At 37.2% G+C, this 17,279-nt stretch overlaps 1 protein-coding gene across 9 annotated transcripts in view; it reads right to left on the bottom strand.

Annotated features, from left to right (window-relative positions):
* Positions 1-17,279, bottom strand: part of KDM4C (lysine demethylase 4C) — a 431,040-nt gene that overhangs the window by 154,663 nt on the left and 259,098 nt on the right. For 6 of the 9 annotated variants that reach the window (XM_082470884.1, XM_082470885.1, XM_082470880.1 and 3 more), the window contains 3 exons: positions 8,802-8,983; positions 6,928-7,141; positions 4,930-5,006 (listed from right to left, as the gene is read on the bottom strand). In XM_082470884.1, coding sequence (XP_082327010.1) covers positions 4,930-5,006; positions 6,928-7,141; positions 8,802-8,983 — 473 coding nt within the window. Of the gene's footprint in view, positions 1-3,478; positions 3,528-4,929; positions 5,007-6,927; positions 7,142-8,801; positions 8,984-17,279 lie in introns of all 9 variants that reach the window. The other 3 variants (XM_082470887.1, XM_082470888.1, XM_082470889.1) reach the window with 2 other exon arrangements.

Genomic DNA, 17,279 nt, shown 5'->3' with positions numbered 1-17,279 from the left:
AAAAACCACCAAAAAGCTACATTATTCCTAAATTTTAAAAAGAGAAAATCTTATCCATATTCCTCTTTAACCTCTTAACCTGCTTATATTTTATTCTTTAGAATTCCATTTATAAATTCTTTAGAAGATAGTATAGAAAATCCTCCTGTGATTTATTAGCATATTACCTCTTAATACTCTACAGAGTATTCAGCACATAGATTATTATTTTTTACAATAAAAGTATTTAGGTTACCAGTTCATTTCCAGACATTTAACTAACATCCTCCTTCATAATTAGAAGTGAAGCCCTAAAGTAGAGTTCAGGAATTTTACAGAAATACTCAGACTCAAAAACAATTTTTCAAAATAGGGATAAAAAAGAAAATGGGGGGCTTCCTTGGTGGCGCAGTGGTTGAGAATCTGCCTGCCAATGCAGGGGACACGGGTTCCAGCCCTGGTCTGGGAAGATCTCACATGCCGCGGAGCAACTAGGCCCGTGAGCCACAATTACTGAGCCTGCGCGTCTGGAGCCTGTGCTCCGCAACAAGAGAGGCCGCGATAATGAGAGGCCCGCGCACCGCGATGAAGAGTGGCCCCCACTTGCCACAACTAGAGAAAGCCCTCGCACAGAAACAAAGACCCAACACAGCCATAAATAAATAAATAATTAAAAATTAAAAAAAAAAAAAAAAAGAAAATGGTAGGGGAAAAAACCTGAAAGCAATACAAATTCTGTATTTTTACAGTGAGAATATTACATTATGTTTTTAATTAGCAGTAACTTGTAGTCATTATAAAATGGAAATCCATAAACAGATTAGACACAAAACTCTAGTAATTTAGGTCAAAAGTGATTAGATTCAAATTAAGACTCAAAATAGCAAGAAACACATTCTAGAATCAGAGTAATGACATTCAACACCTAAAAACAGAACTTGGTAATGTTTGGAATGCACTCTAAAGCGCTACTATAATGAAGGAGTAAAAATGGCTCCAAAATGAATTACATAATCACAAAAGGGTTGGAAACAAACAGAGCTGAAAATAAAATACTCTAATAAAGCTGGGTTATAAGCCATAAACGCAAACATAGCTTTCATACAGATCTATTTATCTGAGCAGTACTGAAATGGGACAAACAAGCACAAAGCAATGATATTTAATTAGAACTATGAGATATACAACCCGAATGTCAGGAGAGACAGGTATGTGGGGAATTATTTCACTGTTTCATTTCATTTGAATTTGAGCACGGAGCTAGGATTCTAGAATCCAAGTTAGGGTGTTATTCAAAATTTGTAACTAATCTCTCCCTCTAACACATGCAGCTAAAGCTGCAATACAGCTTGTTGTTTCTTATTTTAGATGACATAAGTGGCTAAAGTAAAGAAATAGTAGCAAAATGAAAAACAGTGAGGACTAAACCAAAACTGGAAATGGTGAGAGCACTGAAGGTCACAGACCAAGGTCACAGATAAAGGCTCTGCAAGTTCAGAAATGATCCAACACTATACCAGGTGTTAGGGGTGTTACAGAGAAAAATGAGACAAAGTTCTGGCCTCCAGTTACTTAAAAACTAGCAGGGCAGTTTGGTCCAGAGCAACTTCCACGCTTTAGAATTGGTAAATAAAAAGACAGCTGGTCTGTGAACATTGATTCCAGCCTTATGTACATTCTCACCCACCAAGCCCAAGTTGAAGCTGACAGAATCTTCTAATGTATGAACTTATTTACTTAGTTATGGTCTGGGACTGGATGAAATAATCGCTGAGATGCCTTTGCTTCCAAAATTTAAATAATTGATACTTATCTCTATGATATAGTGTTCCTCTTTTTGCCCAGCTTTATTGAAATATAATTGACATATAAGTTTAAGTTCTTCAATGTGATGATTTGATATATCTATATATTGAGAAATAATTACCACAATAAGGTTCGTTAACACTTCCATCACCTCACATAATTATCTTTTGTGATTAAATCATTTACGATCTACTCTGCTCTCTGTGGTGAGAGCACTTAAGATCTACTCTGTTGGCAACTTTCAAGTATCTAATAAAGCATTGTTAACTACAGTCACCATGCTATATACTAGATCCTCATAACGTATTCATCTTGTAACTGAAGTTTGTACCCTTTGACCACCTTCACCCATTTCACCCAACACCCCCGCCCCTGGCAATCACCAATCTATGCTCTGTATCTATGAGTTCAGGGTTTTTTTTAGATTCCAATAGAAGTAAGAGCATACAGTATTTGCCTTTCCCTGACTTATTTCACTAAGCATAATACCCTCCAGGTTCATCCATGTTATCACAAATGGCAGGATTTCTTTCCTTTTTTATGGCTGAATAATATTCATTGTACGTATATGTGTGTGTGTGTGTTTGTGTGTGTGTATCTACACACACACACACACCACCTTTTTTTTAATCCATTCACCCATCGACAGACACTCTTTTTAAGAAGAATCTTTAAAAAATAGAACTACCACATACAATTCTCACACATACCTTATGAAAATGAATACAAGGTGTTTCAGGCTACCCTCTTCTTACCCTCAAGATATTCAAAGCACTAATCATAAAAGGAAACAGAATTAACTGAAACAATCACATTTGTTGTATAAATACATATCCCAAGCAAAATATGCTCTTGGAGTGTTCTGTGCTCATGATGAATAAGCCTTACCTTCACAAACCATGTTTAAAAAGAAAATCCCAGGAAATAATTAGTAATTAGAGTTAGTGAAATAAAAGCCAGCAATGAAATAGCATTTGACCTCAGCTGCTTCGTTAGATTTCCATTAGCTTTTTTAGAGCTTCTATTGATCAATAAAAGGAGGTCTAGGACTCCTCTGGAACCTAAAACTAACAGTGTGAGATTGATTCCTAAGAAAGCAAGTCTAAGTGTACTTTCAAAATGCAATCATTCCAGCCACAAAATCCAAAGAATCATACTTAAGTGCTTAGTAAAAAATTAATATTGCAACACTCAATGCCACACTAAATAAGGGTGTTAAAGACAAAATATCAATATTATCAGTTACTTCTCGGCAACGCTTAAAATAAAATTCAATTCTTTTTCAGGAGAAAAATTTAGAAATAGAGCTTCATGGACAAAGTTCACTCAAAATGAATAAACTGAAAAAACAATTGGCTCACTGTGAATTCAGATCATTTCCAATTAGAACTAAGAAATTATGTAGGTCTAAAAAAATCAATGCAAAGCTGTATTTAAGAGCTCCCATTTTTATTGCAAATTAAAAGAGATTTACATGGTATCAATATTAAAATACAAAAGGCACACTGTATTTTCTGAGGGTGCGGAGGGGTTGAGATTAATAGAAAGATGCTTCAAATCAGTTGCAGAGAGTGATTATTTCCTTCTGTAGACATGCTAAAGGAAAATGACATAATTGATCAGAAGCTGCCTTAGAATCAGGGTGGCTGGGCTAGGCCTGGCCCTGGCTCTGCCATGCAAAGGACAGTAGTACCTTGGGTAACAGGACTGCTCGGTGTGTGAGCACAGGAGCCAAGCAGTAACTGTGGATGGAACAGAGAACTCTTCATGCCTTGGTGAACTGGATTAGAATATCTCTAAATTCTAAATCTATACTTCAGAGTGAATGAGGGGATATCATTAGTAAAACTGACTCTACAAGGCTTTACTTTGGCTCATATAATACGAATAGAACCAGCTTGATAAACAAGAGCTGAATATATTTATTATAGCAGGACTTCATGGCTGTTTTAAAGATGCTGTACATTTATACAGTTTTTGTTAACATAATGAACAACACACCAAAGGAAATACCAAAATGTTATCTGGGCCCACTAATGAAAAGAATTCTTAAGTTGGAGATATTACCTCTAATATGAAATCAGATTATTTGGACTATAAAGAGTGTCCATATTTTGCCCCATTTTCCCCTCACTACCCAGAGTGAATGCCAGCAATAAAATCATACAGAAAGACATTCTCACAGATGCTTTTAATTTATAGTCACCATATGTCTATTTCAACACTGAGAGCTAAACATACATAATCATGACATAAATTTTCCTCATGTAAAGCATTGTCCTTATATTGTCCTTCAGGTTTTTAACTCTGGTTGCAAGGAAATTTAATTCATTATCATTAGAGATCATTAAGGAATAAAGCAAATGCTACTATTACAATCAAAATCAAGCTGAGCATCTGGCTCTGGGATCAAGAGTGAGGGATACAGTCTTGAGATCTGATCGGTCTCCACTTTCAACCATGTTCTGATACCTCTTGAAAGAGAATTTTTAAGAAAAGTTAAGGTAGCACATAATCAAATGACAAAATGGGTGACATGGTGGATTAACAGAATGGAACGCAACGCTTGGATGTAAGCTAAAGTTTCAACAGGGTCTTCAGGAAAAAGTTTAGGTGAAGTGAAATCTATGTTCTCCAAGTGGGGAATCATTTGTTGTTGAAGTTTCTGTCTGAAGTTCACAGCAATGCCTAGCACAGAACACTCTAAAATTTTCTAAAGTATGAATGTACGAATGAATAAGCGGGGAAGACCTCACACTAGTAGAACAGTTGTGAATTAGCACAGTTTCCTGAGAGGTCACTGAAGATTCCCACCTTCACTGTTACTTAGAAGACTTATTTTCAAGAATTGCAAAATAGAGCTGGGCAAGAACATGAAGCAATACTTTGGACATGCTCTAATAAACCAGTAGTCTCCATAGGTTCCTGAGCAAATGGTGATGCCTAGAAATGTATTTAACATTTCCACAATCGATATAGAGCTACCAGGTAGGATGATTTGGAAAGAGAAGACGAGAAATACAGGTAACTGTGGAATGGCACACAAAAGCATGTGTACCATCTTACCTGACCACTAGATTTAAATGGACCCACAGTGGATGGAGTGAGAAAAGGAGTTAAAAGATACTAAAATTAGCCACTTACTGCTGTCCATGCATATCTTTTGCACCGGGCACATAGCCATCCATCACAGATCTCATGAGAAGGGATACCGTAACAACCTATAAAATATCAGTATGGATCCATTAATTAAAGTCTTTTGCATTTCGACAATATTACACATTTTAGCACTGAATAAATAAAATCGGAACAACAGCCTACCATACCATTTTTGATTCTCACTGCTTAGAACAAAACATTAGCAAGGCTGGCTCAAAGATACTTTTGGTTCCCATGCCTCATAGCTAATAGGATTATCACTGCCAGAAAAAATGAGAGTGTGCATCTTAATAGTTACCAGTGCTCACAACAGTTATTATAGAGAATACTGATGATAATACTTAATGCGTGATTAGAAAATTTCTAAATTGTCAAGTCTAGTCCTTTACTCATGCAAAACATATTTCAAAATAAGTTGCAATTTATGAAGCAAAGTTTGGGGAAGTTTTAAAATGACACAATAAATAAACTGTGACATAATATTTATGTACATAAAATCAGTGCATAAAATTAATGTAATGTAAAACTACATTTCAAAAATTATGTTTAATTAGCTTTAATTTCAGTGATAGGAACAAAGGATGTACAATTCATAGTTAGTGATGAAGAGCTGTCTTCAATTCTATTTGTCCATTCAGTACATGTCTGACTCAAAATAACGATGTAAAGAGATAGCTGATGATATAAATATATGTAGCAATTATACGGTATCAACAAACATGTGTTACTCTGGTTTCCTGAAAAAAGAGTTTTGAAAGATTTAAATGAGTAAAATTTAAAGGAGTAATTTTTCATATCAAATTTCTATTACATTTGACACGGGAAGAGAAAATAACAGAAATGTAATTACCCAAAGAAAAGTCTATCATAGTTACCCAAGACCATAAAGTGTTTGGTTCAAGCACATGTTTATAAAATATTATGGCTAAATTGCATAGCTAGTGCATTCTGGAGTCAAGATTAAATCCAAACTTGTTTGTGAAATGGTGCACTGTTTCTCATATAAATATAATCACGTAGAGTGAATGTGTGTGTGTATATATATGTGTATGTGTGTTACAAATTGATAGAAACAAATAAGAAGTTTTATATAATTACATTTCAAGCACATCATGTTCAAATCCCTTGGGGAAGATGAAAGTATCTAATAAATAAATGCTAGATAGCCAGGCAATTTCAACCTTAACACAAGACTGGTATTACTCTGGGGTAAATATAGAAGGTAATACCTTTATTATAAATCATTCATCCTACATTGACAGACTCACACCATACATAAGAACGTTAACAGAACATTTGACTTGGTAAGAGTTGGAATATTAAAATGCTTTAAAATAGAATTGCAATGTTTAATAGATCCATTTTATACATTTTAGAGGATTTATATGGCAGACCAATCTAAAAAAATGTATTTGCCACTTACACAATTATGTAAAAACACCAAATTGAGACAGGTATGGAGCCTAACCTTCTCAGTCTTGGGGGAAAACAACTCTAAGCACTTTTCCCCCTGGAAGGCAATGAAGATCTCCCTACCCTTACAAAGAATAGAATTTTAACTCGATAATTAAATTTAACAATAATTCCCCAAATCACCAAAAGAATACTCATTTATCTTTCAAAAGTAACAAAGGAAAACAGTCATGAATCAACATTAGAGATTAAAACTCAGTTTTTACAAACTTAAAATAAGTAAAATTCAAGCATGTGAAAGGAATCCCACAATGACCCCACATTTGGACCCCAAACAAACGAACAAACAGAACCAGACCTGTTCTCCACTGATACCACATAAAATTGGAGGAAAAAGGATGATTACACCTATTCGTACTTTCATTAGAAGAAATGTGAGAAAGAATGATCTAACCATTAATAATGCCAATAGTACAATGTGATAGATTTGGCAAGTTACAAAGGGGTGAGAAATAGAGACTTTGTGAAGCACTGAAAAGCCAGCGATTAATGAGTGATAGACTCATTTACTTGCATGAACCCGTACGCGGCACTTTGCACAGGATATCAGAAGACTTGTTCCATCCTCTTCCAGGAAGGCGTTAGGTGGAGAATATTCTATATTTTCCTCGCTATAAATAAAACACATCTCTGGAATGAGGGGCTTAGTCTTTCCTCCTGAAGTAACCACTTCATCTAATTTTGTCTCCCATCTAGAATCATTTTCTTCATTGCTGCTATCTGGCTGAAAAACAGAATATTTCCACGTGAGCGAAAAACATGGAAAAGAGCTCAGATCACTTGCTCTGGTCACTCAAATCCACTAATAGCTGTTCATCCACCAACTTCCAGCTTCTGTACTTCCTCTTGTTCTCCCGGACCCAACTATTCGCTCTTTATCAGTGCTGCTCCTCAGGCTCCCATCCAGAAGCTAAGCTGTAGGAGTGAGAGGATATTCTGTACATCCGCTGGTACAGAAATCGATGAGCTACTAAAACTATGTTCTTAAATACATAGTTCATGAAAAGCATCAATTCTTCTGATGAACTTTTTTTGCTTCTTTATTTGCACCAGGTTAACAGATCTGATTTCATTTACTGAAGAATCTTACCTGGTTACACCTGAAGGAGTATCTTCAAAGACCTCCGTTTTAATTTGTACGACAGCATTTAGAGAGTTTTTGAAGGCTTTTTGACTCACCACAAAGTTTTAAAACAGCAAGACAGAAAGATCTAGCAAATGTCATTAAATAACAAAGGATAATGTTCAAAAAGAAATCGTCACCTCTCACCAAAATATACAACAAATATTCAGTGTTTATTTGAAACTAATTAATGAACTATCTTACTATCCCCAGAGACCTTAATATTAATAAATTTCCCCAAATCTTATCATTTTAGTTGGAATTTTTTAATTATCGGGGAAATATACAGGCAGATTATGATACAGAAATAAGAATCAATATAAAGGTAAGTTTTTCCAAGAAAACACAGAAATTTAGTGACTAAATGGGAAATAAAAATAAGGTTAATCACTCACCAGTGTCACATTCAAAGACAAGTGAACGAACTACTTCCTCTATTTACAAAGGTCTGAGAATGTGGCACATCATACATATTCATGCTCTGAAACGTCTAACCAGAATTACTTAATGTGGAACTCTAGGAATGATGTGATCTTGAGTAAAATATTTCTGACTCTATCAGTGAAAATATAACCCAGAACACAATGTTCACATCAATAGACTTTAAAATATATTGTATCTAAAAATGGATCTGGTAGTTTTACTCTTACCAGATTCTGAAAGATCATTTTGTCTGTGTTACTGCTGGAGAATGTGGCCCTCTGTGACCTAAGATGCTATCAGCATAACATATACAAAATGACATCTGAAAATAATATCATGAATGGCTGGCTGATGAGGGTGAACTGGACAATTCAGTTTGCATTGAGTCCTGCTGTGTCTTTTGCATGTTCCACGTGGGAAGATGAAGAGAGATATTTTAAATGTGGGCCCAGAGCCAACATTTATATGATTGAGAGTAATATTTTCAAACATAAAGCAGAGACTAGATCTAAGTTCTCTCTTTGTAAGCTTCTACTATTCTTAAGCTTTAAGTTCTGTGTTTCTTGGTGAAAGGGGTAGAAAGAAAGGTTGGAATTGCCCCCTTGACTGAAATAAACCAAGACATTCAAAAATGATAAAGCACTGTCAGAGAAAAGTCTCTCAAGTGGCACTCAGGAATTCCATTTGCTGCTCTATGATAGCCATCAGCTGCAGAAGTACTAATGTCTTCCTCTTCATGTGCCTACTAACCTTACAGAGATTCACCTGTGCTTCCACAGTCACACAGAAAGTGCTGCAGTGAAAGGAAACGTGGGCAGGGGCCCCGCCCCCTGGCTACCTTGTAGTAGGGCATGAGCAGAGCACAGATGGCACAGTGCGGCTCCATTCTGCCCATGGCTGAATTATACTCTTGCTCGGCCACAAAGTTTGGGGACTTCGTCTGCCAAAGGTGGACCAGAGGCTTTGCCCAAGACTCGGTTTCTTCCACTTCCTCCTCAATCGATGGAACCTCAGGCAACTCTTAAGAGAAAGGGTGTGAAAACACAGTGAGCAGGGGACTCAGGGAAAAACAATAACCCTGATCATAAAAGAAGCACACACTCCAAAGTATCTGTGATATTAATGTCAGACAGGAAACCTATTTTATCTTTCAAATATATTCCGAGAGGTGAAACAAAATCTTCATCGTCCGCATCATCAAGGACTACCTGAGATCCGACGGCCACACAGACCACCCTCCTTTCCACTCCTTCCCCATCCCTGCCAGGACTCACTAGACCGCTCCCTCCTCTCAACTCCACTCCTTCCGTGTTTCTTGTGCTACCATGATACCTCCCAGGGTAAAAGGGTTCATATGTGTGAGATTATCTTCCAGCTAGCAGAGGAATTTGCTAGCCACTACCTGTCTTACCAATATTTTTAGTTTCCTGATCTAACTAACATTGTGCATGATTTAATAAAAATTTATTAACTGTATTTCACTTAATTAACTTTTAGGTTCAAAATTCATGTAAATAACATTTACAGAGCACCTGTCAGGTGCCAAGCGATATACTGCCATTACATGGATATAAAAGACAATCCCTATGCCAAATCTCATTTGTTCAATATGATTTCCCAGAGGGTCAAATCTCTCAAGCATGTATATCTGTTAACATGAAAGAGGCATAGATCTATTCCACAAAAATGACATTTTACAAAAATTTATAGAAGGCCAGAAAAATACAGAAAGACATAACAGGTTAAGAGGAAAAATTCCTCACGCCTATAGCAGAGGACAGTATATCAAAGCGGGTGGCAGCAACCGCAGCTACCTCTAGTACTTGATGTCTATACAGCTGTGATACACTGTAAACTTCCTCACCAGTAGCTGTCTCAGTGCTACAAATAAATACTGTAGAGCAATGTCCTCAAGTCCCAGAAGGGGTATATACCTGTGAACTAATGTGCTCCTGTCCTTGCCTTGTTGACTTACCTGTTTTAGAAAAAGTCAAAGTGGATTTGCTCAAGTGGAAAATAGGAAGAGCTAAATTAGGCTGAAAATAATTCAAAAGACATCAAATGCCACCTGAAGCAAAAGGGGACGTTCCTGTTTCCATGGCGGTGCTGGTGGTGGTGATGGTATCATCGGCAGCAGCATTATTATTATTTACAATGGAAAATGCTTAGCATTCAGTCAGAGGCAGTGTTTGAAACAAAACAAAAGGTAAGAACCTTTGCCTACATTTGAAATAAAGTAATCTGACACTAAACGTTAACAGTTTCCACCTCAGTTTCCTTATAATACACAATAGAAGACTTACTGTGAAGACCAAAATTTGACAAATGAAAGATGGGAGTGAAAGTTAACCAGGAACTTGAAATTCCATAAAGTCTAATAGCTAATATCTCCAACATATATACTAAAAATGAGATCTAAACTGAAAAAAAAAAATCCTTGGGTTTGAATAACTTGGACTCTACTTATTGGCTCACAGTGAACTTATATCATTTGCTTTATTAAAAAAGATGGAAACTCATAAGATGGATGAGGCTTTTATTCCTTTAGATGGTCATAAGTTAAGGTGATGAGTTCTCAAAATATTTTTAGGGATTAAGGAAATATTTAATTCCTAAAAGCCTAGTGAAAATGAACAAGAAGTACAGGAAAAGAACAATTCTTAACAATGGAGCCAGAGAGCAGGAAAGTGTGTGCGCCAAGCCCTCTGGCAGACTTGGTCTAAGACTTGATCTAGGACACACCTTGAGCTTGTCCTCAGACTCAACACTGACCTGGTAGAGGACCCTGCTCTACAGCTGTCCTGCCCCAAAATGAGGTCACATTCTGGCCCAAAGAGCATTTGTCTTCTGTTTGGATGCTCTCCAGGCCAGAGTATGCAAAGCAGCATGGCAGGAACACTGTGCAGTCCCAAGTACAGGAACTGTCTGTCCAGAGACCTAGCTCCCCCCCCACCGCCCCCACACCACACAGCTTAACAGGATCTTAGTTCCCTGACCAGAGATTGAACCCGGGGCCACGGCAGTGAAAACGCTGAGTCCTAACCACTGGACTGCGAGGGAACTCCCCCAAAGACCTAGCTTTAAATTCTAACTCTTTCCATAAGATAGATTCTCATATGGTGATCATTCCCTTCTCACCTATTTCAGGGTTTTTTTTTTCTTTTTAATATTAAAATGAAATAGTAAATGCAAAACTTCTTTTAAAATTCCGAAGTGCTAAAATTCTTTGTAAATTCTAAAGTGATTATATAATGCATATATTATTACGTAAAATCCATCCAATTATCTTATTTTCATATGATCTGTCTGTCAATTCCATGCTGAATTTCATGAGAGGGGAAAAAGAGACGGCATTTAATCATAAGTACATGATAATGATTATTCAGATTTTAACTTAGTTTTAAAAGTCAGAAACATTGGCACATTCTTGACGGTATTTTGTCTTCCTGAAATTATCTCATCAAATTATTCACCCCTCCACTATCTCCAAGAGCTCTTGCTTACCTTTGAACCATGGCATTGTTCAAGAATAGACTAACCTTGGCTATTGCCTTTTCCAGATTCATGATATTCATGTAAACTACAAGTCTTAAATATTCTGGGGGGCAAAGTACTTTCAGGATATCTAAATACTCTCATCATCACACAATTCCAAATGAAAATCCTCCCTTTCAGCCTCTAAACACCTTTCCTGTTTCTGGTCTCTTTTTAGTGTACCTTCTTCATCCAGTTAATTTTGAAAAAAATACTTTCTGTCTTCCAATATACGGTAGACGGAAAATGTTTTTTGCATCGTAGCTTCTAAATGTTTTGATCATTTGGAATCACTATGCCTAGGAATTTCCTCTCCTCCTCCTCTTCTTAAACTATAGTTAACTAATGAACCTCTAAAGTTACACTGTAATCTCGTTGGTATATATTTACTACCCTATACGATGCAGTTTGTAAGATGCCAGGCAATGAAAATAGACCACACTGTTTTAAAGATTTTTTAAATATCAAATTAGTTTTCACAACACCTTCACAAAAGAAGAGGGCAGGGGCAGATATTAAACATACAAGGAGAGGGAGGAGCTATGGGGATATATGTACATGTATCGCTGATTCACTTTGTTATAAAGCAGAAGCTAACACACCATTGTAAAGCAATTATACTCCAATAAAGCTGTTAAAAAAAAACAGTTAACTATTATATAATATTAAGATATCAACAGTATCAGTAGTTAACTATTAATAGTTAACTAGTAATTGATTGATTGACTGATTAATACTGTATTGTATATTTAAAAGTTGCTAACAGAGTAGATCTTAAAAGTGGATCATTTTCTCACAAGAAAAAAATTTGTAACTGTGTGGTGATGTATGTTAACTAGACTAATTTTGGTGATCATTCCACAATATATACAAATATCAAATCAAAAAAAAAAAAAAAAAAACCATACAAGGACATGGACATTGTAAGCATTCAATGAATACCAATGTTTTTATTACTATAATTATCTCTTTTTTTAATATACCAGCACAGCAACATTCAGAAGCTCTGAGCCTCACCCTGAATGCCACAGTTTGCTGTAGAATCAAGAGAGAATGAGGCAAAGGAAAGGTCCCTTGGTGCAAATGCATCAAAGTTTGGGAAATCTGTGAAAATGTTACCAGCATAGAACTCCCTTCTTTCCCAACTGTATTCTCAACAAGAAAAAAAGAAGAGCTAATAGTGTAACAGCAGTTCTCAAAGTAAGGTCTGTGTACTCCAGGAGATACACAACACAATTTCATGAGGTCTGTATGGTCAATTTCATAATAACATGAAGGAGCAACTATACTCTAATAAAAATTAATTAAAAAAATAAACTGAAAAAATAATAACACGAAGACGTTATTTGCCTGTGTCACACTGCTGACATCTGTAATGGTGACACAAAAGCAATGAAGGGTAAAACTGTTGGTGCCTTAGCTTGAATCAAGGCAGTGGCACCAATGCAGTTGTTATATTCTTGACTATCTCAAATTTGCAGTTGGCGGTCGGGGGTTATTCTCTTAACAATGACTTGATGAAGCAAAAAAAAAAGAAAAAAGTATCAATTTTATTAAATGTGCAATAAAATGGGATGTATGCATAAAGCACTTCTGCCGCACACTGAAGTTCAATGGTTGTCTTGGGAAAAGCACACGTGCAATTAATTGAATCGCATGTTGAATGAGCTGCCTTTTTCATGGAACAGCATTTTTACTTGAATGAATGATTAACAGACAAGCTATGGTTATTCAGACTTGGGTATCTGGCAGCAATGAAAGTGAACAAAGAAAGCTGTCATCTTAACAAAAAAACTACTGACAGTATTTGTTGACAATGGCGAAATTCAAGCTTCTGAGTCAAAATTAGAACTTTGGAAAATTTGTATCCACTTTTGTGAGCTTGACAGCTTCCCAATAATTAAAGCTATTTCTGATGGAATTGATGGTGATAATAACAAATGTAATTTTTTTATATTATATAAAAAGACCTGTATGACACAGATCTTTGTTTACCAATGCATGACGTTACAAAATCACGCATGCATAGAAGAGCCACTCAAAGTGCAAGATAGACCAATGAATTTTTAGCTTAATAGAGAACAGAAAGTTCACTGATGGGATTTCAGATTTCATGTTGCAACTAATCTTTAAAAAAACACCATTTGTCAAGTTTTATGTAGTATCAAAGAATATCCATAATTATCTGAAAAGGCTATTAAAATACTGCACCCCTTCTAACCGTGTATCCTTGGTAAGCTGGACTTTCTTCCACTATACCTCAACCAGAACAACATGGTCCAACAGACTGAATGCAGAAGCAGACATGAGAATCCAATTTTATTAAACCCAATATTAAAGAGCTCTGCAAAAAATGTAAAACAATGTTGTTCTTCTCTTTATTTTTATGGTTTGGGAAAACTGTTATTTTCTTATGAAAATAAATGTAACTGTTTATGCATTTATTATTGTTACTTTAAATTTTTCCATTTTAAGTTTCAGCAAATAAATACAAAACAGAAACAGACTCACAGACTTAGAGAACAAACTTACGGTTACCGGGGCGGGGAAGTGGGGCAGGGAGGGATAGACTGGGAGTTTGGGATTGACGTGTACACACTGCTATATTTAAAATAAAATGCCTTTCCATAAAAAAATTTTTTTAATTAAAAAATTTTTTTAAAAAAGAACAAAAAACAATAATAATTGTTTTAATAATAGAAAACATGAATAAAGATGAGAGTAATTTGGGGTTTTTAACCTAGAAAATAAAACTAATGGATGAATTCAAGAAAAGAAATGTAACTGTTTATGCATTTATGATTGTTACTTTAAATGTTTCCCTGTTTTAACTTTCAGCAAATAAGTACCATTAAGGAAAATCCACAGGAAGGAAAAGGGGGCAAAGGGGCAAGGGGGCAAATGGGGTGGGGAGAGAAGAGAAGGGAAGCGAAGGGAAGGGAAGGGAAGGGAAGGGAAGGGAGTTAAAGAAAGGAAATGAAAAGAAAGGAGATGAAATGAAACCTCTTTGGGGTCCTCAAAATGATTATGGGCATAGGGAGTCCTGAGGAAAAGATTGAGAATCACTGACGTATACATGTGCATTTTCACCCAAAAGTATTAGTATCACAGAGTCCCTGTTGAACAACACAGCCCTAATAAAGCTGGTGTAGACTGTGTTCTCACAGCCAAGCAAGAATCTCATAAACTGTTTTCCTCAATCAGCGAGTAATGCTTAAGCAAAAAGAAAACAAGTCAATACTGCAAGAAGGCCTTCTTTTCTCTCATTTCTTCAAGGTCTGCAAGGTTTGCCAGCTATAGCAGGGAAAAAAAAAAAATTCTATGCCGACATTTAATTATCTTTTTTCTTGGTGAGCCTCTTACCGCATGGCAGAAATCTAGACTCCTGGACTGTTGTATTTACAGAAACACAAGAGGAGACATGTTTCCTCTGTTTAAGCGGCCTCCTATGAAGGATAGCTGGCCCCCTGACAAGCACTACTGTAGTGGGGGAATGGGGAAAACAGATACGACCCTGGATAAACGTACTGAAGTAAACCACTGAAAACACTGCTGTCATACCAGCAGCACCCTCAATGGCTGCTCTGAAATTTTTCAATCGCCACATCACTAAAAAACAATCAGTAGAACCTGCCTGCCTACAGACCAAGCACCAAGCTCCTGGATCATGCACACAGTATCCCAGAATATTAAAAATATTCTTTCTGACTTACACCTAGGAAACCAAGCTTTTGCCTCCAACTCTGAATATTTCTGGCAGAAATAAAAGCTCTTGGAGAAAGGTAGTAGAAATAGATATGCATATAGAACCCACTAAGAGTGCTCAAGAAGAAATAAAAGTTAAACCACAATATTTGATTTACACCTGTGACAGCTGTGTACTAAGAGGTCGACCACAACTTTTGCCTCTAAAATTACTTGCAGATAAAATCACAGTAAGTAGCTCCTCACAGGCAGCCTGCTTACAACTCCCCTCGATCCTTCCAATGTATTTTAAATATTTATTTATCTTATTTATTTATTTATTTTCTTTATTTTTTTGGCTGCATCGGGTCTTAGTTGCAGCAGCAGTATCTTTCGTTGTGGCACTCGGTCTCTTCGTTGCAGCGCTCGGGCTTCTCTCTAGCTGTGGCGTGCGGGTTTTCTCTCTCTAGTTGTGGCCTGTGGGCTCCAGAGCATGTGGGCTCTGTAGTTTGCGGCACGCAGGCTCTCTCATTGCGGCGCGCGAGCATGTGGGATCTTAGTTCCCTGATCAGGGATCGAACCCGTGTCCCCTGCATTGGAAGGTGGATTCTTTACCGCTGGACCACCAAGGAGGTCCCGCCAATGTATTTCAAATACTTCTCCCAAATGATCCTCCCTGCTTGTTATTTAAATCATACTCGCTATGATATTGTGACATAAAAAGAAACATATATTTGGTCTTTTCCTGGTTTCTGGCACAGAGCTTCTAAAACCCTTGGAATTTCCTGAATGATATGGGTGAGAGGAACATCACTGATTAAAATATTAATATTTGGTCTTAGTCCCTAGTTCCTGACACAAGAGCTTCTAAGACCCTTGGAAATGCAGAACTGAAAAGTGTCTTTTGTCAGCTAATGAGATGACTGGTGGCTGGGGCCGCCTAGATAGCTTCAGGATTGGGGCTGGTCACCAGAAAGACCAAGGCATGAATACAAAGTCAATGCATGAGTAGAGGGTTAGCACTTCAGCCCCACCTCTGACGTCAGGGGAAGGGACAGAGGTTGGAGATTGAGTCAATCGCCAAATAGACAGTGATTTAATCAATCGTGTAGCCACAATGCGGCCTCCACATAAACCCTAAATGACAGGGTTCAGAGAGCTTCTGGGATCAAGAGGGTAATGTACCTGCAAAGGGCATGGAAGTTCTTCACACACCTACCCCCACCTCATACCTTGCCCTGTGCATCCCTTCTTTTTGGCTGTTCCTGAGTTATAAACCAGTAAATGTAAGAAGTGTTTTCCTGACTTCCGTGAACCATTCTAGCAAATTATCAAACCTGAGGAGGGAAGCCCTCAGACTTTACAGCTCAATGGTCAGGTGTAAGGACTTGCAATTGGCATCTGAAGTGGGGACAACTGGTGAGACTGGACTGAGTCCTTAACCTGCAGGGGCTGTGCTAACATTGAGTCATTAGTGTCAGAAAGAAACTAAACTGTAGGACACCAGTTGGCGCCTGGGAAAAGTAAGCCACACCGTTGCTGTCAGAAGTACCCTCGCTTGTAGGACCCGCCCTCTCCTCACGACCATAAACAATGCTGTTTCTCAAAAGATCAGTCTCAAAGGGACAACTAGAAATGTGTCCTGTCCATACATAACTATAAAGTCTGCAAGTCAGTAGTACATCCCAGGCTGACCCAGAGACTCCACAGCAGCAACAAGCGTACTGCGGGGGAAAGAGTCAATCCTGCAGAGCATATGAAGAGAAGGAGGAGGAGGTCCCTAGAAAAGTGGGAGCTCAGGGAATTCAGAAAACTTTCTGGTTCTCAAAAGAAAGTCAGGCTTGCTGCTATTCACTTGAGAATCTCAAGATGTTCAGAGAACCTTCTTGAGACTTCTACTTATACTAATCTAGAGGCATACTCCATTGTTTAGAGAGCAACTTTCCCCCCAATTAAAAACACTTCCCAAGGCGTGGTGGGGGCCTCACTAAGACGTGATCGCAGGGATTATTATAGATGTACACTGTTAACTTTAATGATTAAGGGTTTATATTTTATATTTTACTTTCTACATAAAACAACTTACACTGCTCGTCAT

The sequence above is a fragment of the Balaenoptera physalus genome, assembly GCF_965194825.1.
Source record: "Balaenoptera physalus genome assembly, chromosome: 7".
NCBI lineage: Eukaryota > Metazoa > Chordata > Mammalia > Artiodactyla > Balaenopteridae > Balaenoptera > Balaenoptera physalus.
The sequence above is the reverse complement of the archived record's forward strand: the minus strand, read 5'-3'. Positions and strand labels throughout refer to the sequence as shown.